Source organism: Rhinolophus sinicus, chromosome 3, assembly GCF_057876585.1.
Source record: "Rhinolophus sinicus isolate RSI-liver-muscle chromosome 3, RSI-T2T, whole genome shotgun sequence".
Taxonomy (NCBI): Eukaryota; Metazoa; Chordata; class Mammalia; order Chiroptera; family Rhinolophidae; genus Rhinolophus; species Rhinolophus sinicus.
The window spans coordinates 40018401-40045305 of NC_142503.1; the positions used below are offsets into that span (position 1 = coordinate 40018401).

General features: G+C 34.9%; 1 protein-coding gene across 3 annotated transcripts in view; it reads left to right on the plus strand.

The window, feature by feature from the left end:
* IPO11 (importin 11) overlaps positions 1 to 26905 on the plus strand; it is a 157589-nt gene that overhangs the window by 100269 nt on the left and 30415 nt on the right. For 2 of the 3 annotated variants that reach the window (XM_019743722.3, XM_088796520.1), the window contains 2 exons: positions 474 to 587; positions 3848 to 3969. In XM_019743722.3, coding sequence (XP_019599281.1) covers positions 474 to 587; positions 3848 to 3969 — 236 coding nt within the window. Of the gene's footprint in view, positions 1 to 473; positions 588 to 3847; positions 3970 to 15246; positions 15906 to 26905 lie in introns of those variants that run through there. The other variant, XM_019743732.3, reaches the window with a different exon arrangement.

Consider the following 26905-nt stretch of genomic DNA (forward strand, 5'->3'; position numbering starts at 1 on the left):
CATTGTTATATATAAAAGGAAAGCTTTTAAAAATATTTGACTGTTTGGAAGTAAAGTAAATTTCAGGTAGTCATACAGCTTTGCTTTTTTAGTGGTCCGCATGGGAAAGTATAGATTTCCTTTGATATATCATCTCTTTGAGATAGTATGTGTATTCATTCACAAAGGTTTGAAGCAAAGAATAGGAAAAAAGAGGGCTAGTTTTGTTATATACTGAATATATGGAAACACCAATTATGTTCTAAGTCCAGCTCTTAAATAGATCCATGTAACTATGTAAGTTAGGAGCATTTAAAGTAGCATAAAAATGCTATTGGTCAAATTATTTCTGTTCTTCTCTAGTATAGAAGCAGAATTAAGAAGAATATTGCTATTTCATATCCCTACTGTTACTTACTATGTCATGATTGTTTATAATTGTTTATACTTGTACCTTAACACAGTTTTCCATGTGCTGTATTTTATTTGTACAGAGGTATCCTGTAGTGATGTCAACGTATCTCGGAGTCATGGGTCGAGTCCTGCTACAAAACACTAGTTTCTTTTCTTCACTTCTTACTGAGATGGCACATAAATTTAATCAGGAGGTAAGAATCAGTCTCCTTAAATAGAAGGAAGTCTTTATCCAGATAAAGATTGGAAATAATTTGGTGAAATAATGATTTTATAAAAGTCTTATAGTATTTAAACTTTTATATTTTAAACCTTTAATAACATTGTTGTATGAGGTATATGACATATACATACACACATATATGAATACGTATGTGTGCACATATACACATATACATATATACTTTTGTGTTATAGGTTATTCTAGCATAATTTATCTAAGACTTTTTCCCATTGACTTTCCTTGGTTCTTTTATAAAAAATAAATTGACCAATTTATATGTGCATCTTTTTTCAATTCTTCTCTGTTTCATTGATCTACATGTTTATTTTTATGCTATCACACTTTCTGAGTTAGTATAGCATTATTATAGATCTTGAAATCAGATAGTATATATCTTCCATCCATGTTCTTGTTTAAAATAGGTTTGGCTATTCTAGGTCCATTACATTTCTATATCAGTAGCAGAATTGGCCTGCGAACTATTACAAAAAAACACACAAAACAGACCAAAAAGCCCTCAAAATTCCTGCTGGTATATTGAATGAGTTTATGTTGATTTTACAGATTAATTTAGGGAGAATTTTAATCTTAGCAGTATGGGGTCTTCCAATCCACAAGCATCCACAATAAACAGTACATTTAGTGAGATGTTTTTAGTGTTCTCAGCAATGTTTTGTAGTTCTCATTGTACATATCTTGCACGTATTTTGTTAAATTTATCCTAGATATTTCTAGGTTTTAATGGTATTTTGAGAATTTCAGTTACTAGTTGTTCACTGGTAGTGAAAAGAAATGAAATTGATTTTTGTATATTGAACAAGTAGACTAAGAAGATAACATTTAGAGAGGAAAAAGATCATTTGCCTAAACATTTTATTCTACTTCTGCAGGAGTTATATGCTATAAAATTATTTTTATAGAAGATATATTTATAAGTTACATTCTTTAAAGTTATAAAAGAGTGGTGGAACCAGTTGGAAATAAAGTTCTTTCTTTCTATAGTAGGTATTAGGTAGGTGCAAAAGTAATTGCAGTTTAAGGTTAAAAATAATTGCAAAAACCGTAATTATTTTGCACCACCTAATATTTATTTAATAGGTATCAGCATGATCAGTTTGTATCTGCACCTGCCTGGGTAGAAATTGGCAACATTATTAAAGTAAAGAAACCCCATCATCTTTTAATTATATTTTTTAGAAATACTTTGATTTTAGAAATTAGTTCTCTGAAAATAATGCAGAAGTTTTTATTGCTTCATGATTTGCTATAAATGATCATCAATATTTATTCCTATTGTCCTGTTCCTATTTTTCTTTCTTTTTTATTTCTTTTTCTTCTTTTTTTAAAGTTTATTGGGGTGGCAATTGTTAGTAAAGTTACATAGATTTCAGGTGTACAATTCTGTATCACATCATCTATAAATCCCATTATGTGTTCACCGCCCAGCGTCAGTTCTCCTTCCATCACCGTATATTTGACTATTTTTCTTGATGACTATTTACTTCAGAGCAACCAAGTTGAAGTTTTAATATATACATATGATTTTTATCATTTCCTTGTTTCAAATCTCTTCAGTGTCTTTTTTACATTTAGGATTAAATTCAAACTCTCTAACGTGGGTTTGCCTACAAAGGCCCACCGTAATATGGTTTCTTTATACTTGAGCCGTATCTCTTCACCTCCTTTTAGAACTCCATGATCCAGCCATTCACTGCTCAGAACACTTTTCAGTTTCTTGGAAACACCTTTCTCCTTCCTTCTGAGTCCTGCATACAGGCTTTTATTCCCTCTACCTAGAACACTCCCTCCCAACCTCTCACTTTTCCTTCAGTTGATTCCTAATCGTTTTTTTATTCTAACTTAAAAATAAACTCCTGGATAATTTCAGCCCAGTTCCCGAAGCTTCAGTTAGATCTTTTTCAGGAGATCCTATAATTTGGGGAACTATGTATTTCTCAGGGATGTTTGCTCCATCTTCGCTCTGTCCCTGTGTACATATTCCCAGGGTCAGCCAAGTATAACCTGTGGGTCTGATCCAGCCTGCTGCTTCTGTTTGTGAAGTCAATGAGTTAAGAATGGTTTTTACATTTTTTACTATTTGAAAAAATAAAAATCTACACACATGAACTTGCACACACATGAGAGATTTTAAGGAATTGGCTTACATGATTGTAGGGACTGGCAAGTTATAACTTTGTAGGACAGGCTGAAAACTCAGGCAGGATTTCTCTGTTACAGTCTTTTTATATATATATATATATATTTTATTACAGTTGACATATATTAGTTTCAGGTGTACAATATAGTGATTTGCCATGTATATATCCTACAAAGTGATCACCACAATAGATTTAGTAACCATCTGTCACCATACATAGTTATTACAATACTATTGACTATATTCCCTATGCTTTACATTACATCCCTCTGAGTTATAACTGGAAATTTGTACTTCTTAATCCCCTTTCTTTTTCTGCTGAAGCGCCTAGCCCCACCCTCTGGCAACCATAATTTTTTTCTCTCTATCTGTGCGTTTCTTTGTTTCACTTCGTTTTTTATTTTTTTTTATTTTTTTTATTTTGTTTTAAGATTCTACATATAAGTGAAATCATATGGTATTTGTCTCTATCTGTCCAGCTTTTCACTTAACCTAATACTCTAAGCCCTTCCTTGTTGTTGCAAATGACAAGATTTCATTCTTTTTTATGACTGAATAATATTCCATTGTGTATATGTACCACATCCATTTTAGCCATTCATCTGTTGGTGGATAGTCTTGAGTCAGGATTTCTTCTTTTCTGGGAAACCTTAGTTTTTGCTCTTAAGATTTTCAACTGATTGAATGAAGCCTAGCTCACTTTATTTAGGGTAATCTCCTTTACTTAAAATCATAGTAAACGTTAATCACATTTACAGCATGCTTTTACAGCGACATCTAGATTAGTATTTGACCAAACAACTGGACACCTCAGCTTACCTGAGTTGAACAAGTCTGTTTAGTTCTCAGAATTAGTTGGCTCTCAAAGTTAATTAGAGTCGATTTCTGGTTTGCTCAAATTATTCCTGTATAGCTCAAAGCTTGCTCCAAATTCTTATATTCCAATTCTGTGGTTTTCTGGAATTGAACTTTAACCAGGCTTTATGAGGTTTTAACCTTTAACAGTACTTATCCACAGGTAAATAGCATTTCACATATTTTGAGATGCCACCTGGTTGTTGTTTTTTTTCCAGATGGACCAACTTTTGGGAAATATGATCGAAATGTGGGTTGATCGCATGGACAACATTACCCAGCCTGAAAGAAGAAAACTTTCAGCTTTGGCCTTGCTTTCTCTTCTGCCATCTGATAATAGGTGAGGAAATGTTTCCTTAAAATTTGTTTCTTTAAAGCATCAAAATATTCCCACTCTTTTGGCCATTTGGTATTGCTGTGTGTTGCTGGGCAGTCTTATTTAATTAATGTATATGTACGGTAATTTTGTTAGTAGATGGTGATGTGGCAAGTGTTAGTCTAGATCTAAAACTCTGTGAATGGAAGTATTTAATGGTTGTACTCATTTTGCCAAATTATTTCATTCTTCTTTGAATTTCCATTTTTTTCGTAACCACATTTTATTAGACTTACTTTGAGTCCTTTTTATATAGATATATTAAATATATAATATTTCAATGTCAGTAGTACTTCATAAAATATATTATCCTCCTGGTAATTCCAAAGTATGTTACATATTTTTTATTTTATTTTGGATTATGTATAAAGAAGCTTGCAAGTTGTTTTTTTCTCCTTTTATAAATGAAGTCATTATATTATACTTCATCATCATTGTTAAAATTCTCATTACCATAAAGCAAATACAGAATGCTTTGATTTGGAAGTTTAAGGAAGACTATCTGTTTTCTTTGTTTTTATCCCTGTCTTTTATATGCCTTTTGTGTGTGGGGAGTGGGGGGGTATTTTTAATTTTAAAGGCATAAAAGTGGACCTTAAGCCTTGACACTGTGAGAATAATAATAATAGTATATTAGATCTTCATCTTCAGAAATTTTTAGAGCACACACATCCTAGTGATAAATTAGTAAAATCCAATTAGCTTTAGAAATCCATTTTTAAAATGTACGTATTATTCCAGTATGGTGATTTGGATTACGAATATAAGTAATTATTTTGTCCTCACATCATAACAATAGTTAATAATTGTTGAGCACTTACTATATGTCTTATGTTTTGCTAAGTGCTTTTGCATTTATTTCTCATTTAATTTGTAAGACAGTCCTGAGGTATAGACATGATTATCCTCTTTTTTACAGAGCAAAGAAATAGCTTTAAAATGTTAAGTAACTTGCCGAGGGTCTGGCATGTGGCATGTTGTAGGGCAGATTTTGACCTTGAGCAGCTTGAAGCCAGGCCTTGCTCTTTTAGCTACCAGGTAATGCTGCTTCTCAGGTGGACTTACATATGACCTCCTATTTCCTCACATTGAAATTGAATGGCATCTTCTTTATAGTTGGCAACCAAATTCAGGCTGCCTACATTTTAATTTATTGCTGTTTCACTTTGTCTTGGTGGAAAAACAGTGACTTGAGAATTTTTCAGGCCTTTAAAATGGAAATATTAAACAACCTGGTCTTTGGCAATAATCAGCACTCTTTTCCCATTTCTAGAATAAATTAATGAATGGAAAAAAATATTAAGGTTAGAGTTTTCCCCAATACAGAACTGAGATTATTGAGGGTAAACTAGAAATGATACAGGTTAAGAAGTGTAGAAAGTAATCTAAAGCACATTAATTTACATTTTGTATAAGAATACTGTTTGCTTCCATATTTAATTTTATGTATATGGTTCATAAATATCTTTGATATGTAAGTTGTGGAAACAGTTGGCTTCTATAAGGAAATATAAGGCTTCTTTTATAAGTCTAAGGAAGACTTAGACTGGGGCTTATGTCAGTTTATATAAATTGAGGGCCAGACTTTATTAAGACTTGACATTCTCTTAAACATTAAAATTTCAAACTTAAATGTTGTGAGGAGATAGCTTTGCGATAGGAAAATCAGCTCTTATTTTGGTTTTTAAAATGAAGTCAATATTGAAAAATCTATTGGACGGTAGTGAATTGATATCATTTTAAAGATACCAAGAAAGTTTTGAATAATGTGGTAATAGAATTTTAAAAAATAATGATTTAACTTTAAAATGTTTTTAATGGATTACTGACTAAGATATTGATAGATACAGAAAATGTAATGATCTGAATAACCAAAAAAACTTGTTTGCTGTACAAATTTGCCACATAGTCATTGGCCCATGATGTAACTTGGGAAGAGCTATGTTCACATGTTTTAGTGGAAGGTAATGTTGACATTTAAGTCAGCAGTTTTATCATTTTCTGTTATAATCTTTCTTCTATTAACAACTTTGTAGTTGTTAGAGTTTGGGGAAATTATTCCCCCTTCCACATCCCCAATGATATTTCCTGGTTGATCTCCCATGTAATAATAATTTCCTGTTCCTGTGTTTCTTTTACACTTTGCAGTATAACAGTTCCCTTGCCTAAAATAAGCAGGTCTTAGAGAATAATGTTAGTAATGATTTTTTTAATCTGGCTAAAGTGGTAAAAGTTGTTTTCTTCTCTGTTTATTATAATGGATTTTCAAATGCAGAAAGGCACTTTTCTAAAGCATGGTTTCTCAACTACAATGCTAGTGACATTTTGGGCCACATAATATTTGTTATGGGGACTGTCCTGTGCATTGTAGGATATTTAGTGGCATCCCCTGACCTGTACCCAGTGGATATGCCAATAGACCCTCCCACCGCCAGCTTAGAATCACTCCTGTAAAGAATGACCATTTGGGAAACTGTGAGACTCTCTTTTGTCCTAATCTATTATACTACTTCTGGTTCAGAAATTTGGTAAAAAACTATAGATTTTAGAACCACACTCAATTCTCAGTGCCACCAGTCACTTGCGAATGACCATGGCCAAGTAACTACCTTCCCTGTGCCTAAGTTTCCTTGTTTTTAAAATGGGGATACTAAAAACATTTTCTGATGAGAGTGCTGTAAAGATTAAATGAGTTTACATATGTAACATCAAACTGTCTGAATACCTGAGGTTAGCTGTTTTTATTTCATCCCTTTTTCTCCCTCTCTCATCCATCGATCCATCCATCCATCCATCCATCTATTTACTGTAGTACAAAGTTCTAAAAGTTTAAGTCTATGTGTGTACATGCATTTATTTTAAATTCAGTACATGTTTAGGTATATTGAGTATACCTGTTCATTAATTCATTAAAAGCAATATGTGTGGACCACATATGTTCTAAGGAATGTCACCTTTTATTTGATGATCTTTCTAAATATTGTGCATTATGACCAACTTATGCTACATGAATGTGCTTATGTCTACTCTGTACATTCTTATTTTATCTTCTTGGTCACCTGAACATAGTGCAGTCAGTTTTGTTTTTTGTTTTTAAATTGTTCAGTAAAACTGTCTTGTGTCCTTTTATTTTACTATTTCTTTAGTAGGAGTAATTCCAAGTTTATATTATGTGTACATAGAGGGAGTCTATATTATGTATATAGGGGGTCTAGTATTTTCTTCAGCTAATTTTTATATGAAAATAACATTATTTACATATACCTCTTTTAATGTTTTTAGAGAGTTTTCCTCCAAAGGCATAGATGAAACAAGAACTATTACTTGTAGTTGAGAATGAATAATTAAACTTTGCTTTGATTCTTCTCTAAAATAACAATTCATCCTTCAACTTCAAAGATACATTTTTATCATGCAGTTCCAAGAATTTCAGATATCAGTAAGTATTCTTTGAGATTAAGTGTTTTAAGAATTTTGAATTTCACTTTTTTTTAAAGATTTAAAGAAATCACCAATGGAGAATATTTAACATAAACTAGTTGAATAATTCAAAAAGAGATTGACAAAGGAGCAGGACTTTTAGGTATGATGGCTTGCTTCCCAGGACAAATTTTCTTATAATAAAATGCCCTGGGTATCAGATTTACTAAACCTGCTTGGATTGGACACTTAGTACCTCGCCATAATTCTCATTTATCTCAAGAATAGCATATATGATATCATCCTTTAAAAAGTTCCAAAGAGTAGTATTTTGGTATAGTTTAAACATAGTTGAATAAAAGGCAGTTTGCAATTTTTAAATTGTGGGCACGTTGTTTTACCTGAATTGTGCTTGACTATTCCTCAGTATTTAACAGGATAGAATTTTATTTTCATCCTTTACAAGAGTATGTGTCTTTTACACCAAGGTCATGTTTTCTTATTTATGGTATTTCCTTATATCTGTAAATCTTTAACCTAATATTTTAGTAGCTTTTCTGTAGTAAAAATTAGTTGTCAATTTTTTGTCCTTCATAAGAAAAATGTCTTAGAAACTTATGTGTGTGTTTGATAACAGCATTATTGAGATATAATTCACAGACCATACAATGTACTCCATTTGAAGTGTATAAACTCAGGAGTTTTTAGTATATGCACAGAAATGTGCAACTATCATCACAATGAATTTTAGAATATTTTTATTACTCCCAAAAGAAACCACGTACACTTTAGCAGTCCTCATTCTCATTCCCCCGTATCCCTAGGCAACCACTAATTTGCTTTCTGTCTCTATAGATTTGCCTATTCCAGACTTTTCCTACAAATGGAATCAGACAACATGTAGTCTTTTGTGACAGGCTTCTTTAAATTACTATGTTTTCAAGTTTCATCCATATTGTAGCATATATCAGTATTTTATTTCTTTTCATTACTGAATAATATTCTCTTATATGGATCTACCACATTTTGTTTATCTATTCATCAGATGATGGGCATTTGAGCTGTTTCTACTTTTTGGCTATTACTAGTAATGTTGCTATTTTTCATGTATAAGTTTTTGTGTAGATGTGTGTTTTCATTTCTCTTGGATATTGCTGGGTCATATGGTGACTCTGTGTTTTACCTTTTGAGGAAGTGCCAGACTGTTTTTCAAAGGAGTTATACCATTTTACATTCCTACCAGCAATGTACGAAGGTCCCAATTTCTCTACGTCCTTGCCAATACTTGTATTATTTCTTCTTGATTATAGTCAAGTTCGTGGGTGAGTGGTATCTCACTGTGATAGAAACATCTTTTAACTGGTTCTGCTGTGCCATTACTCACGTTTGGGAAGCTTACTGGACACAAAGGTTTTTGACTATTAGTTGATTGATTATTGTATACTGATGTGGGAACCCCTGAAAAACATCAGTACATATATACCTTAGTGTTTTAAAAATTTTACTACCCAAGTTCTGTTACTTTTAAACTGTGATCTGTGCTCTCTCTCAGTCATTCTACACCATTCGTGCTGGCTTGTCTGTCCGTCTTTGGAATACGCTGAGCTCCTTTGTGCCTCAGAACTTTGACAAATTCTGTAAATTGGCATGTTTCTAATACCTTCGAAACACTCTTTGCTTTTCCTTTATAAAACTGATCATGATTTTAAAACAAACAAGTGTTTGTCTAGTAGTTTTGTATTTTATTTTTTATCCACAAATATTTGTATTCTAAAATATAAGAACTCTCTTAAAACTTTTATTTATGAAATTTACATAGAGTTAAATTGACTTTTTGGGGAGTTGACATTACTGTAAATTTTAGCACGTGTAGATTTGCGCGAGCATCACCACAATCAGAGCACAGAAGAACAGTTTCATCACCCGAGGAAACTACTTTGTGCTGTATTTATGTGCTACATATGTGCTGTGTACTTTGGGAATTACGTGCTCCCCTCTTTCACTATAATTTTGTCTTTTCGAGAATGTCACGTAAAGGACATCAGGCAGTATACTTTTGAGACTAGCTTTCTCATTCAGTATAATGCCTTTTAAATTCATCTAAGCTATTGCATGTATCATTAGAATGTTCCTTTTTTTAATCCTGAGTAGTATTCCATTGTATGGATGTATCGCCTTCAACCATTGAAGGACATTTGGGTGTCCTACTTTTTTAATGCCTGTCTTCTCCACTAGTGTGTAAGTTCCATGAGCAAGAGAACTGGGACATTGTTGGCCTCTCTCTCTCTCTCTCTCTCTCTCTCGCTCTCTCTCGATGTGTATGTATACATACATTACATATACACAATGTACATCATGTTTCATTTTCTGAACTATTTGCATGTAAGTTGCATAATCATGGCCTCTTACCCCTAAATACTTTGATCTAGGATCAGGTATTGCATTTTGTCGCCATTTCTTTGTAGTCTCTTACTCTGTAATGTCGTTTCCCGAGTTTGTCTTTCTTTCTTATGACTAACATTTTTGAAAAATACAGCCTTTTTTTCTCTTTCCTTCTCTCCCTTTTCCCCTCCCTCCCCCTCTGTCAACAAAACCAGAGTGTTCCTCATTTGGGGTGTTTCTGATGTGTCCTCATGATTAGATTCAGGTTATACATTCCTGGTTGGTATATTACCTAAGTGATGTTGTGTCCTTGAAATATCACATCTGGTGGCACATGGTGTCTACTGCTTCTTATTAATGACGCTAATTGTGGTCAAGGTGCTGTCTGATTTCTCCACTGTGAAGTTACTGTTTTATTTTCCTTGCAACTGAATAGCAATCTATGAAGATACTGCTGCTCATTAAAATTCCACCCTACATTGAGAAAAATGGTAATATTTTTTTATTGGTACTGAACTGTTTTTAATTGTATACCTCATTGTAAATTATGATTCTTGCGTCCATAAGTAACTTAAGATCATAAGATCTATTGTAAACTATTCTTATATATAACCCCATCTTGATAGGTTTATACAAAGATGCTATACATCTAATATAGATGGTATTATATTTAAAAATCATAATAGAATAATTGTTCTCTTAATTATGCATTCTCATACTTGTAATGGAATTTCGGAATGGAAAGGAAATAGCTATGTGTTGATACCTGAAGCATGACATTATTTGAAGATGAAGGCAGTATAAAAGAAGAATGAGAGAAAAATAAGTCAGTGAGTCAATTTCCTGGAAAGAAAAGGGAGGAAGCCCGTTTAGGATGCTGAGTGTAATATTCATAAATAGTTCTAATGAAAATTAGTAAGAACCACCAAAAGGATATGAGGAACCGTTATGATGATCTGTTATTCCAGAACAAAACCAAAATGTCAGAGTTCAGATTGGTGAGAATTATGATGCATTGGAAATCATGAAGATTTTACTAAACACATTACAAGATTTAAAACTCATGAGAAGATTTAAAATTACCTAAATATAATATCAATTGCTGTGAAATGACAATAATTAATCCAAACACAGGGAAATGTATCTTTCAGTAAGTACAGTGGGAAACTGAGTTTTAATCTAAAACTGGAGTGGCCAGTGTGGCCACTAATTAATGATGTGGTCATAGAAGTAAGCCTAAGAGTCTCTGAATTCCGTTCCTGCATCAACATTTTCTGAGGTTTTAATTTCTGTGGTCTTCTCTAGTAGTGATCACTTGTGTCTAAGAGCTGCAACTCCTACATGAACAGAGGCTAAACTTTGCTCTTCTGGATATTGGAGCGTTACTGGGTATCAACCTGAGAACTGTAATATATCATTTAGATTTATTGTTGGCTACAGTCACTCTAGCTTTCTCAGTTTTTGCGGTATGAATAATGCAAGATTCATTTTATTCTATCACTGTTCCTTGGTGTAAGTTTCCAAACGTTTTACTTTTAAGATCTAATAAGAATAAATGTTTTTGTCTGCTTTGGATATTTCTGGAACAGAGGACAAAATTAATTAATGTTCCTGTCTTATTACCTTGGAGCTTTCCCTCTTTAAACTTCATTTTTATTTCAATGGACCATTTCTCTGATTTCTTCCAAACTCCGGGGAGGCATACGTTTTCCTTGAATCTCTTAGAGTCCCTGGCTGGGTCTGGAAATTAAACTAATAAAGACAAGATAAACAGGAGAAAAACATACAGTTTTACACGACACAGGAAATGAAAACCCCAAAAAATTGTTAAACCTGTGTGTTTTATGCTAGGTTTGGTACAGGGTAGAAAGTCATGGAAAGATGTGATAAGGCAAAGGGTATGAGGTAAGTGTAGTGAAGAGGAAATACTATAAGGCCTGTTTGTTTGGCTCAGAGTCCTTTTGTCTTTGGAGATAAGGATGTTCCTTTCCTCCCAGTATTGGGAGGGCACCTCTATCTGAAGGTTTTATAACCTTTTTCTGGGGAAAAGGGCAGAGGAGAGGGTGTGGGGTGTGACTGGGCATGGGGAGGTCAGAGAGACACCTTCCTGCTTCTGTTGTTTTCCTAAACTCCTTCAGCTTAAAATATTCAATATGCCAAGGTGCTGTATTTTGGGCTAGTGTGTCCTGAACTTCATCATAACTCTTTAAGTTGTAGGATACAATTGAAAAAGCTGCAAGACATACTTCATTCCACTTTGTGAGTTATTGAAAATACAAAACAAAACTGACATGAGAAACCTAGCTCCTGTTCCATCTTTACCTAATTCATGTCATTTTCTGTCACTTGGCTGTTTTGGTTGTTGTTTTCTTATTTCTTTATTCATAAAATAGAAATAACAATAGCCGGCCACAAAAGATAGTTGTGAGGATTGTAAATCATTTGATAAAGAACTGTTATTCACTATGTACCTCTGATTTTTTGTCATAGAAAGTGCTAGGTATAGTGTGTGTGTGTGTGTGTGTGTGTGTGTGTGTGTGTGTAATATTTAATATGAAATAATTCATATAATTATCTGAAGTAATTATCTTTATGTGAAGTAAAGCCGCTTTAATTCAAAAGGGAATCATAGTGTACAGTTATATATTATCACTGATATTTTAAGTGTATCATTAGGGTATTAGTAATAATAATGAAAGTCAGAATTAGAAAACCTAAGCAATCAGCTTTTTGGAAAATTATTATTAAATAGTATACAATATAAACAATTTATAGTCAACTCTTTAAATCCTTACCTTAAAATATCATATTATACACAGATATATTTTTATTTTTAACGATTCAAAACTAATTCAGATGTACATATGGTAAAATGTCATTAAAGGGCCTCTTATACTCTCCCCAAGTTTTTTTGCCAAAAGATAACCTTTTTCAGTAAATTTGGTGTGTGACTTGATACCATTTTACAACCCAATGCATATAACTTAATGGATTGAGGTACTAATTGGTAGTATTTAACATTTTTAAACACACAATATTTTTGAAAAATTAAAAATGAAGAACACAGGATAGTGTAATATTTGTGATCACCATTCTAAATGGCTTGTTATTTTTGCTGTCTGGTTTTTTTAAGGAATAAAGTTGACATTCCTAATATGTATTCAAAATAATATAAATATTTTATGCATTTAAAAATTCACAAAATTGTATTATTCCATTTACTTCTTTCTTTCTTTTTTTTTAAATTTATTTTTTAAATTTATTGGGGTGACAATTGTTAGTAAAATTACATAGATTTCAGGTGTACAATTCTGTATTACATCATCTATAAATCCCATTATGTGTTCACCACCCAGAGTCAGTTCTCCTTCCATCACCATATATTTGATCCCCCTTACCCTCATCTCCCACCCCCCAACCCACTTACCCTCTTATTTCAATTTGCTATTTCCACCCAATAGCTATCTGTTGTTGATGCATACAGAGTTCGTTCATTCTGAATATTTAAAATTTTCTGGTTTGTTTTTTTCTATAAAAAGGTGTTTTTAAAATTATGAGATGTTTAGGTGTGTACTTTAGGAAAACTCAAATTAACTGCATTCTGAAAAAATAAGTTCCTGAGGTATCCTTTCAACAATATTTTTGAAACACAGATAAAATTACTTCCTGTCACAGTTTCCTGTATCCATGGCAACCTCTGTTTTACACACTGACTGTGGAGGAACCAGTGTGAAGAGTGGTGTTTCCTGAGCAAACTGTGATTTAAAAAAAAAAAGTGGAGGGGTGGAGGTCAGCAGTGCCACAGAAAGAAATGGAGTTTAGAAATGTCGCTCTTCAGATTTAGAAAGAAAACCTTTACTTGAATCAGCCGAGTGTTAATAATATGAATTTCCTGTTCTTGGTAAGACTTTTTATTTAAATATGAACTTTTAGCTGAAATGAAAATAATTTGGTTTGTGAAAACCTGTAGTTTAAAAGGAGTTTAACTGATCTGTAATGAATGTGTATTTTCATAATTGTTATTTAATTGATATTAGACTTTAAGTTGATGAAGGGACATATTTATATCCCAAGACTGGTATCCCTGCATTATCATGTCACTTTTATTATGGTCAAGTGTAATATTTTAAATTAACTTAGCAAGCATTTTATTTTGTAGTTCATTGCATTTGAGTTGTCATTTTGTCAAACAGTGGGTTAATGTCTTGGAGGTGCTAATAATTCTAGAACATATTCCAAACTCATTATTTTATGCTATCTCCACAGTATAATTTATAACACTTAGCATTGTTAGCTGATCCCAATAAAAATAAAATAAAATACAGAATTTCTGGTATTATAAAACTTTCGTTTTAAGAAAACTTTGATGATTTAAAGTTTTACCTTCTCTTTTTATAGCCAATTCTGATATGAACAGAAAAGCCAAGAACAGGGCAATGTGTGGATTACATTTTTCTCTGCCTTGCCTACGACTGTTTCTACTTGTTACCTATTATCTTGTATTATTATTTCATAAGGAGATACTTGGATGTCCATCTGTTTGCCAGCTCTGCACTGGGAGACAAATTAACTGCCGTAACTTAGGCCTTTCAAGTATTCCTAAAAATTTTCCTGAAAGTACACTTTTTCTGTATCTGACTGAAAATAATATATCTGATATAAGTGAAAGTGAATTAATAGGCCTTCATTCTCTTGTAGCATTATATTTGAATAATACGAGCAGTGTGTATGTATATCCAAAAGCCTCCGTTTATTTGCGGCATCTATATTTTCTGTTTCTAAATAATAATTTTATGAAGCGCTTGGATCCTGGAATATTTAAGGGGCTTTCCAATCTTCGTAATTTACATTTACAGTCTAGTCAAGTATCTTTTGTTCCAAGAGGAATATTTAATGATCTAGTTTCAGTTCAGGACTTAAATCTACAGAGAAATCACCTCACTGTCCTCGGGAGTGGTACCTTTGTTGGAATGATTGCTCTTCGGATACTTGGTTTATCAAACAATAACATTTTGAGGATATCAGACTCAGGCTTTCAACATCTTGGAAACCTGGATTGTTTGTATCTAGAAGGTAATAATTTAACAAAAGTACCATCAAATGCTTTTGAAGTACTTAAGAGTCTTAAAAGACTTTCTTTGTTTCCTAATCATATTAAAGCAATACAGCATTGTCCACTTGGAATATCTCCTCCTGAAAAATTCAAGAATCAAAAACGTTACTAGGGATGGGTTTAATGAAATTAATAATCTTAAACATTTGCTCTTAAGCCATAATGATTAAGAAAATTTAAGTTCTGACACATTTAGCTTGTTAAAACAATTTAATTTACCTTAAGTTAGATAGATAGAAACAGAATAATCAGCATTGATAATGATACATTTGAAAACATGGGAGCATCTTTGAAGATCCTTAATCTGTCATTTAATAATATTACAGACTTACATCCAAGGGTCCTTAAGCCATTGCCTTCATTGACTCATCTTCAGGCAAATTCTAATCCTTGGGAATGTAACTGCAAACTATTGGGCCTTCGCGACTGGCTAGCATCTTCAGCCATTACCTTAAACATCTATTATCAGAATCCCCCATCCATCCATGCGTGGGAGAGCATTACATCATATTAAGTGGACTGACTTCACAAATTGCATTACATCTTCGACAAATGTATCCAGAGCTTGGGCTGCACAGTCTCCTCAGATTCATCACAAGACCACTACGTTAATGATGGCCTGGCATAAAGTAACCACGGATGGGAAACATTTGGAAAATACCACGAACGTTACTTTCTGGGAACAAATTCGTACTTCACCTACCAGTAGACTTTTTCAAGAGAATACCTTTGGTAATCCACTAGAGACTACTGCAGTGCTACCTGTGCAAATACAGCCTACTTCTTCTATTAACTTGAACTCGGAAAAAAATAGCACTCTACCCGCTGACGCTACTTCAGTGTCAGGGAAAACATCTCTAATTTGTACTCAAGAAGTTGAAAAGTTAAATGAGGCTTTTGACATTTTGCTAGCTTTTTTCATCTTAGCTTGTGTTTTAATCATTTTTTTGATCTACAAAGTTATTCAATTTAAACAAAAACAAAAGGCACCAGAAAACTCAGGGGAAAATAGACTCGAATACTATAGCTTTTATCAATCAGCAAGGTATAATGTAACTGCCTCAATTTGTAACACTCGCCCAAATTCTCTCGAAAGCCCTGGTTTGGAGCAGATTCGACTTCATAAACAAATTGTTCCTGAAAGAGAGTCACAGGTCATTCTCTTTGAACATTCTGCTTTATAATTTAAAGAGAGACTGTAAGAAAACTTCAGTGCTGTAGACGTAATAAAACTGAAGGCTTCTTATAGAATTACAAACTCTATTTAGAAATATAATGAATTATATGATCTTCGCGTAAATAAATAATGTTTTTAATAACTTGTGAATACTGTATTTATTCAGCAAAAATTTTCTTTGATAGGCACTATCTTCAGTAATAAGGATAGCTAATATTTCTGTATACCAAGCATTATGCTAAATACTTTATATATCATATTTAATCCTTAAAAAGCCTTGAGGGATAGTACCATGTACATTTTACAGGTAAGGAAACCTACGCAGAGTGAGATCGAGAAATTCCCAAATTGTCACAGCTTGTGACATTTTTTAGGTCTGTTTGCCTCCAGAGCCCATGCTTTAATTTCATATTATACTACTGCCTAGGTGCTGGGGTTATAATTGTGAACACCATGGGCATGGTTCCTAGTCTCAGTACAACTTGAAATCTAGAGGCGGGAACCGGTTACTGTACAGCATGTAAGTGCTGCAGTTGGAATGCTGTTGGGCATAACATGTGGAAGTGGGAGGTGGCTTTATGACAAAAGCAACATTGAAACTGGACGATGAAAGATAAATAGGAATTAGCCCAGTGAAGAGAGCTGTATAATAGGTAGAGGTAACATATCAGAAGGGTTGAAGAAAGAAAGAATACTGCTTTTCTGGGAACTAAAATTTAATACAACTGGAGCTGTGAGTGGTGGTGTGAGATTTGCCGCTAGAGAAATATTAGATGATGAAGGATGTTGTAATTTCATGTTTTTCTCTAGCACAGCAGGGAGTCATGGGAGGATTTTAAGCAATGGAGTGACATCAGATTTGCGCTTTAGAAAGTGCACTCTTTCTGGAAGGAGCAACAAGACTGGAAGCAGGACTTCAGTTGGGAAGGAGTCTGAATCACTGATCCGGGAGAGAGAGGCTGGAGGCCTGGGCCAGGGTAGTGGCAGAGACGAGGATGGATTCTGGAACTACTGTGGAACTGATTTGGTGATTGGCTGATGGGTGGCAGGTGAGGGAGAAATCAAAGATGTTAGATTTTGGGCTTGGGCAACTTTATGCTGCATCCACTGAGCAAAGGAGACAAGAGGAGTGGGGATATGAGTGTGGTGTGAGCAAAGTAATGAGTTCAATTTTAGATGCATTGCATTTCAGATTCACATTGGACTCCACGTGGAAATAACCAGCAAACAGAAGATAAAGGGAGAGATTTATCTGGTAAAGGTCAATAATTTTAACCTTTCATTTGTCCAGTTCACCAGGAGCACTCTTAACAGTAACCATTTAAGCCATGCTTTGGGGAGACGGGTGAGGAAGAATAAGACGAAAGAGCCCCTAGATGTCAGTAGTCTCGAGTGAGAATCTTTAACATAGATGGGTGGTAATTCAAGTCATGGAAGTGATGTAATGTTTTCCTCTATGAGCATAAATTTATACTTGTGTAGCACTCTCCAGAATATTAGGGATGTAATAAGTGCTCATACTCGATTTGTTAATAGTGACCAGAACCAAAAATATGTATTAAAAATTTCTTCTTAAGCACTATATACCGGGGGTGCCCCCCCAAAATGTATACACATGACTTGTATTCATCTTTTTTGTTAGCGGTCTCTATTGAGTATTACAATTTTAATACAGTTTTTTCCTTTCTTAAAATGTGTATTCATTTTTTTGGCACCCTCTGTATTTCATGTTTGTGCTATCCATCCTTCCTCAAAATTTCTGTTTTTTTAATTATTAAAAGTTAATACTATCCCTGTGAAATGAGCCTGAAACAATCTGGGAGTGTTTAAACCAGGTGATAATTATTGAGTTTGCACTATGAAACTGAAGTAATTGTAAGATGTTATCCGTTATACCTAAGACAGTGTCTCTCCAACTCAGAATCTCCACGAAGCCTTATTAAAATAGATTGCTGCCCCACCCCTCCCAGAGTTCCAGATTCAGTGGGTCTGGAATGGGGACTGTGGGTTTGCAGTTTCACCAAGTTCGTTGATGCAGCTGGACTAGAGACCGTGCTTCGAGAACCCCTATCATATTTGAGAGAAAAGAAGAAAGGAGCTGAAGAGCAGTTTTGAGATATATTAAAAATTGCAAAGAACTTAAAGCTGTAACCCTCTGTCTCCAAGAGTTTTCTCTTTTTTTTTTGGGGGGGGGGCTTTTCTTGCCCAGCTTAAAGATTTGTCCTTGATTGCGGTTTTAGTAGAAGACGTGAATATAATTAAAATCTGTTCTTACATGAATTATTATTTAATTGTGAAAGAGTACGTGGTGTTTGTTTCACCTTGGAAGACTTTTTTTTTTAAATTTTTTATTGGAGAATATTGGGGAACAATATTTCTCTACGGGCTATCAGCTCCAAGTCGCTGTTCTTCAATCTAGTTGTGGAGGATGCAACTCAGCTCCAAGTCCAGTCGCTGTTTTCAATCTTTAGTTGCAGGGGGTACAGGCCACCATCCCATGTGGGAATTGAACTGGCAACCTTGTTATTGAAAGCTCGCGCTCTAACCAACTGAGCCATTCGGCCGCCTCTCCAGAAGCTCAGCAGTAGCTCATTGTCTTCAATCTAGTTGTGGAGGGCGCAGCTCACTGGCCCGTGTGGGAATCGAACCGGCAACCCTGTTGTTCAGAGCTCATGCTCTAACCAACTGAGCCATCAGGCAGCCCCTTGAAAGACATTTTTAATAATACATTTCTTTTTTTGTTGTGTACTCCCAATCCCCACGACTCCAATTAAGTATTTTCTTTAATTGCTAAAAGTACATAATTCATTGGAAAAAAGAATTCAAACATTACAGAACGACTTGAAATAAAAGGTGAAAACCCTTCCATGTCCCCCTTCCCACCACCTAAATAAACCACATCTTCTTAAAGATCATTAGGAGCAGCATAGGTGGCTATTGAAGTTAGTAAAATCGATATAACTATTTATCTTAATCTTAAAACAGAATTTCCGCCAATTTAAAGAAGGTAATTTAGAAATGCTATCAAAGTTTTTTGTTTTTGTATATAACTTCTAATTGATTTAGGCCCAACTGAAAAACCTCAATCTTATTAATTTACATATGGAGCTATCGTTGTACACAGTGGTGTTCACTAAGTGCTCATTCCAGTCTTTGTTAGCAACCGTTCCTTTCATAAATGTTAGGTAGCTCACATTTCACTGTTGTTTGATATTTGCATAGTCTAAAAAAACTTAAGGTAAAATTGATTTGAAGTAATATGTTCATAGAAATTTTCTGCTGTAATTTTTGTATTTAATTATTTCACATTTTGAGCAGCCTCCACCTTGAACAAAACAGCAAAGTTGAAACCAAATAATATTCTAAATATAACTCAAGAAGCTTACTCTTGAGATTTCTCTATTTCTTTAGCATTTACCAAAGGTTCTGTGTAGAGCACTTAAGAAAAGGTGGGCTCCAGCTTAAATTGATTGCGTTTCAGAAGGATAGTTGTAGATACAGATCCATTTTTTTCCATTGAATTTCATAAAAGGTGGTTAAGGATCCAGGGCATACCAAAAAAGTCTCCCCTCACCTTTAAACAAGAAGTGTAGAACTCAACTGTCATTTATTTATAACATTATAACTTTTAAAGACATTTAGAATTCCAACATGGAATTTCAGAAACATCTCTCTCGTTTCTGAGATAACTGGGAATATATTCCCAACTCCCTCCTAGCAAGGAAGCGGAGACATTTGGTGTCACAGGATTGGTGAGGGCTTCAGTGGTGTGGGACAGAGACTTCAACAGGAGCAAGCAGGAAATAGAAGAGGGTCACAGGTGATTGAGGGAGCCTGGGGTAAAGGAAGGCAGAGGTGTCTCGTGGTTTTCTGGAGAGATTGCCAATGTTTTGATAGCTGGAGGCTAAGTCTTGGGGAGAGGTAAGGATGGACATTGTGGGAGAGTGAGGGAATTGTGTAGAACTTAGAAGTTTTAGGGAAAGAGGATCTCTGGGTACCTCTTTGTTTTTCATCAACTTCTTACTCTTAGTGGAGTACTCGACTTCTCAGTCATAAAATCCAGGGTTCCTTTGTTCATTCACGCTGCCTCATGGCCACCTGTGTCTTGAGTCAGCAACAGTTGGACAGATTTTTATTCTTTCCTGTTGTCTTGAATATTTTATTGTTAGGGATCCTCCAAGTAATAGTAGAATTTATTCAGATCTCACCTCCACCAATATTAATTCATGACAAATATTTGCCCTTAGACTTATACACATTTTAAAATTGTATTTATATATAATATGTAAATAAAATTTTATTTATATATAAATCACATACAGCAGTAGATACAACCATGTAGCCACCACTCAGGTCAAGAAATAGAGCAAACATGTATGTATGACATGTATGTGGACATTTCTTGAACTTATGAATTATGTAAATACCCAAATGTTGAAGGTGGAGGGAGACCCACAGTAATTTTAGGCCTTTTTTAAAATCAATTATCTTACCCTCACAACAACAATTAATAGTAAGATTTGTCATATTTTTAAGTGTTGCAAAAATGGTAGAAGATCTTAGGGACCTTTTACGAGGTTCTGCAAAAGAGCTTTATTGCTTGGCCTTCCTGCTAAGTCGGGCCCACATGCACTTCCTCATGTTGTGTTGGGCTCCTCATCCTTCCTTGCTCCAAGGATCCCTCCTTTACTTGTCTTCTGTTACTGAGCCACAGACTGGGAAACGTGTGTGGACTTGTAACATGATGTGCTGCTTTGGACTAAGGCAAAGAAGAATCAGATATGTGAAACCAAACAAAAGGTGCTTTGTTTGCTGATTAGACTTTATTTGTACCCATCTCCCACTAAATAGTAACTTTTTTTTTTTTTCTCCTGAGAGGGCCCATTTTGTTGCTCATTAAAACTTCTATTTTTCTTTTCTGTTATGGGACTTAATGATGAGCTCTTAGGTGAGTGGCGAGGGATATACATCAGTTTTCTCAAATTATTATCTTGTTTCTTAAATGTTTTCAGTTAACAATAGTAGCAAGGTGATGGGCCCCTGTTTTTTCAGTCTTATACTGTCTCAAGCATAGTTTTAGAAAAGGGCCTTCTACCTCTAGTTGTCATTCCACTGAAGTTAGTAGGCTTTTGTGGCTGCACACTTAATGTGGGAAGCCCTGTGGATTAAAAGAGAAATGTCCCAGGGGAAGCAGCATGAATGAGAGGGATGCATAGTATTCCTGCTACGGGCTCAGATGTGTGTTGTTTCACTGCTCCTGACTCTTTTGAGGCATCGTGTGATTAGTAAAGGGCATGATATTTTAGGAGAAAGTAGTTTTCTGATCCTGAGTAGTTTGGAGACTCTGCATATATGCTGCCTTCCTTTTGTCTCCATGACTTCCCCTATCTGAGTTTGCAGTTCGTGTGTATAAACTCTTGCCTGTACTTAGTTTGGATCATTGGCTTTGGAAATTTTACTACTATTTTTGCCAGATACCTTCTATGATATCCTTTTCCTAGCCTCAATTCTCACCTTAATATGTACGTTTACGTTATATTTTGTTTGAGGTCCCATGGAGCAAAATTTTTTGTTTTAGTATAGTTTCCTCATGTTTTGGCTTTTGAAACCCCTTGCCTTCAATCATCTGCTTTTCACCTATGAAAGCTATCTTTTAGTCTTAGCCCCCTGTTCCTGGCACAGAGCTCCTGAAACCCTTGTCATTTCCTAAGTGAGAAGAGCACTAGGGCATCTTTTGTTTTGTCAGGAAGACTCTGAGTGAGCTCCCGGATGGCTCCTGATTGGGGGCTGAAAGACCAAGGCCATGATTAGAAGCTTGGACTTTTCAGCCCATCCTCCGTCCTCTAGTGAGGGGAGAGGGGCTGGAAATTGAGTTAATAATTGATCATTACGTAATGAAACCTCCATCAGATCCCATTAATTGAGGGTTTGGGGAGCTGCCAGATTGGGGAGTATATCCATACTGGGAGGGTGTCGAACCCTACCTCCATGGGCATAGAAGTTCCTGCTAGGGCCCCCCCAGACCTTGCCTTCTGTATCTCTCTGTCTGGCTGTTCATCATTGTCCTTTAAGATAAATGTGTTTCCCTGAGTTCTGTGAGGTGCTCTATCTAGCAAATTAATTGAACCCAAGGGAGGGGTTCATAGGAAGGGTTCATGGGTACATCTGACTTACAGCTGGTTGGTCGGAAGCACAGGGGATAGATAACATGGGCTTTGGACTGGCGTCTGACTTGGGGGTTAGGGGGTAGTCCTGTGCAACTGAGCCCCTAAGCTGTGCAATCTGGTAACTATCTCCAGGTAGTGTTAGAATTGAGGTAAATTGAGGTCAACTGGTGTCACAGAGAATTGCTTGTTGTGGGGAACAACCCCCCTTCCCCCCCACACACACACTTGGTGACCAGTAGTGTTAGAAGTAAGTGTTCTGTGTGAGTTGTAAACGAGACTCACAAGAGAGAAACAAAGTAGAGAAGAACAGAACAGGCTTTTTCCCTACTCAGGAACAAAGAATCCGAGTTTATTCCATTATAGGACCATACCCACTTGTAGTTTTATTATTGTAAATACAACTAACGAAGTAAATTCAGGCAATAGAATTCCTAGCAGATGGAATTCCACAGTGAAAGCCATGAGGCTAGAAATTGTCAAAAAGAAGGCTAGGATAGCAGGACAGTAGTATGCAAAGTTAGATGATGGCAGAGAGAGACATAGGCAGAAACCAGGTCAAATGGGGCTGAGTAAACTATGAGTAGGAGTTTGAATTTTCAAGTGTAATGGGAAGTTACTGAAAAGTTAAATCTCTTGTTTTAAAAGCAAGGGAGACATGATCAGATTTTGCAAAAGAACTCTCTTGATCCTCTCCGTAGAGAATGGATTAGGGGAAACCACCAGGAGACGCGTCCTTGTACAGGGAGTTACGCAGTAGTTCAAACTAGAGACAGAATTGACTTGTAAACTACCGTGTTCATTGTGAAAATACGGACAAGCAGACACAAAAATCTCAGCGGTAAATGTGACAGAATTTGATGATGAATTGGGTGTCGGAAGAGTAAAGAAGAAAGGTCAAGACTGAATCCCAGGTTTCTGGCTTGAGTCACCGGTTAGATAGCATTGCTCTTTATCCAGATAAGGACAATTGGAAGAGAGCCTGTGTTTGAGTATTTATTTTGTTCTGGTTTCTTCGTTTTTTGTTGCGGAGGCACTCAGAAGTCTGGTGTAGGATCTTAAGTTTGAGTTGCTTGTGACATTGCCAAGAATTGATGCGAAGAGTGCAGGTGTCCTTAGGGGTCTGAGCTCAGAGAGAGGTCGTTGTGTGCGCTAGAAGTATTTCGGAGGAATTTGGCAGTGAGCCTATACAAGGCAGGTCTAAATAAAAGGTGATCACCGATTTTCCCTAAAAAGACAAATCTACATAAGGTTTTTCAGTCAGCTTGAATACATTAAACTTCTAGAGCTGTAACAAAATAGTCAAATGTCTATCATATTAAGTTAGTTCAATTACACACACATTTAAAAATGTAAAATACTACTTTAGAGAGATTTCCCCCTGCTTGTTCCATGATACTGTTTTATTCAAATGCTTTGTGTAAATCTTCAATACCAGTGTCTATGTAATTAACATAGTTGATTATCTAAGACTGAGTTGATTATCTAACACCGTTCTCCAGAGCACATTGTTTTCATTTTGGGCTGAGCTGTGTGACATACAACACTTACCCGAGAATTTGACTCCAAGTCGTACAACTTGAATAACATTAGCACAGTAGGTTTTTACAAATGTATCCTGAAGGTATATATTCCTGATTCCTTGTGATTATTTATTGTGCAGCTTTGTTTACAACAATGTCAGACAGCGGTAAGGTCATACCTCAGTCCCCTTATTACCAAATCTCTAGTAAAGTCTTTTATATTTTTATAAAACAAGAACCAGTCTGTCAAGTGACTTCTAAAAGCATCCAAAACAAGCATTGATTGGGTTTTATCAGCTGAGTGTCTTTTCCAAACAGTCTGCACCGGTCATTGATCGAACCTAGTATGTCTTCACTGGGCAGTGCTTTTTACAACTCAGGCTTTGTCTTGAAAATCACCGAAGATGGCAGTTTCTTCTCATCTCATTGTACATAAATTGTTCAAGTTTTTTTTATTGTCTCGAAGATCATGGCTTTTCCATGTGTATGGGCACAAAAAAAGTTAATTGGGGGAATGGTTTATAATATAAAAGCCTTTGTAAGGATCATTGTTGGGTGTAAAAAATTCAACTTGCATTTTTAAAATAACTTAGTGAATTTCCACTATGAATTGTTTATTTCATTTCCTTGCCAGTGTTTGTCAGAAGAGCTAGATTTATTAATACACTTTTTCATGACCATGCAGAGACTTGCCATGTAGAAAGGATATACTTGGTTTCCATTTAAGTGACAAAAGTATTTGCAGCCTTGGTCCTGGAAAACACCTAGAGGGAAAAAACAAAACAAACTAATTTTAGTGTAAATGTCACCACTTTTATAGCGTCTGGTGTGGTAGAAATTCTATAATAAGACTGATAAGTCAGAGCTTTCTTCTTCTGCTATTTCCTTTCCATAAACTGCTGTTCTTTGCTTAATCCTATTAAACAATATAAGTAGAAAGTATAGTTAAGAGAATATTTTATTTGGTTGTGGCTGTTAGTGTTTAAAAATGTGTTTATTTTCTTAAATTACCTTAAATTCACTGAACTCTTATATTTAAGATACAATAATATGAGAATAACTTCAAATATTAATTATGATGTACAAATGTATATAATTGTGGTCTGGTTAGATCAGACAAAATTCAAAATTGGGTAAGGTTCTGTCTGATTCATTTCTGCCTTGGACCCGCTGCTATGAAAAACTGTTCATCATCAGTTTTATATTATAAAACTGTTCAGACAAGGTAACTGAAAATTTTTTGTGTGTGTGTTTCTGCATGCCTGTTTTCCTTCCAGGTCTAAGAAAAGGAAGATGTGATGTAAAATGTAAATCTATCACTTACAGAAAAATAATTTAAGGGGCATGCTCTATGATAATGGATCAGTTATCTGAAAAAATGGAAGTGTAAAATGCTTACTAGAAAAATACTAATAAAAATTGAACAAGAGGGAAGAAACTAGAGTCCTAGTCACATTCAATCTAATGTTTTGCTTAGGCTAACCAAATGAATATTAGAATATTTCATTTATTTGTGCCTTTGGAGATTAAATTTTTTTCTTTAGCTTTCTAAAGGTATTTTGTTTTCTGAACACCTGTTTTTGGGGTCATAATGATGCTAAAGGGCAGAAATAATTGTAAAATGTCATGGTTTTTTAAGTTTGGTGAATAAACTCAAGAAAGATAGCTGATTTTTTTTAAGTATATAGTTTTTAAAAGTAAGGAAAAATCACTTTGCATGAAGTTTCTGCAATTCATGTTCTCTACAGAGAGATACTTTTACATACCAAGAAAATGTCTTAAAATCTTATACCTTTAGGAAATACTAAGATTAAGAACTATAGTTTTACTTATGTGCATTTGATTGAAAAGTTTATGGTGCATTTGATTGAAAACTGTGTGGAATTGTTTTAAATGATCAAACAGTCTTTACTTATTTGAGTACAGTTTTTCATATCCTCACCTGTTTATTTAATGTTTGTATGTGTGTAACATTGCTTATCACATACTTAAAAAACAAAACAAGTAGATGTTTGAAAAGGCCTGCCTTTCTGTAGTATGTTTGTAACTTGTGTCTATGCAAATAAGTTAATATATCAGCCAGGTACGTAACATAAGAAAAGTGTTTGTGACAAGCAAAAAGGAGGTAATGTTCTAGTTACTAATGCTTTTTTCCTTTGGTTTTACTTTCAATCTCTCATCTTTGATATTAAACTCTCCTTGCATTTTCTAAAATGAATGTTTCAGAAATAGATTCCAACACAGCTATGTTCTGTGCTATTTTCTGCCTCACATGTCGTGTAGAATAATAATATATTATAATATGATACCTACAACTCAGGTACCCACACTTGGTAATTTAAAAAGAAATGTAAAAATAATACTGTGAAATACGAGCATGGGCAGTTCTTGAGCTTTGGGGATCATTAATTCCCATGATTATATTGAGTGTTCACATTATGCATAACGATGTGTGACATAAAAATATAAGCACAACACATGGGCTCTGCCTCAAGTTACTTATAATCTTAGAGAAAACAGACATACAGGCAGGAAAGTTCAAGGACATCAGGAGAAGGTAATATAAATGAGTTGCTTACCAAAGGAAGAGTACAGTGGTTTTATGCTACTGGAAATTCAAAGGACGACTGCTCAATTACAGTTGGTTAAAGAGTGGTCAGGGACGGCTTCACTGAGGAAGTGTGAATTGAGGTGAATGGAAAATGATGGGAAACATTGTGAGGCGCAGGAAGGCAGTGAGCCAATATTGGTGTCAGAAGCTGTTGTATTCAAGAGGTGCCGGCTTCGCTGCCTAAAAGCAGTGAAAGGAAGAGGGAGGGATGTATCTTTGGAGAGGTGGGTTCAGTAAAGCTTGCTGAGGTTCTAGATAGCCCTTGAAAGTTCTTAAGGAGAAACAATGAAATTGAAGAAACCAGAATAGAAAGCATCCATTTGCCTCCTTGAAACCCTCAGTAGTAAGAAAACAAACAGAGTCTGTTGGGTCCCATTTAGTATTATGAAATGAAAATAAATTTGTACCAAAATTGGGATTTCTTTAGGAGGAGCGTCTAGCCTAACACAATCAATGAAAGGTGAGATAACTTGGAAAACTCTAAAATCTTAAGGTAGAATGATCAAGTCT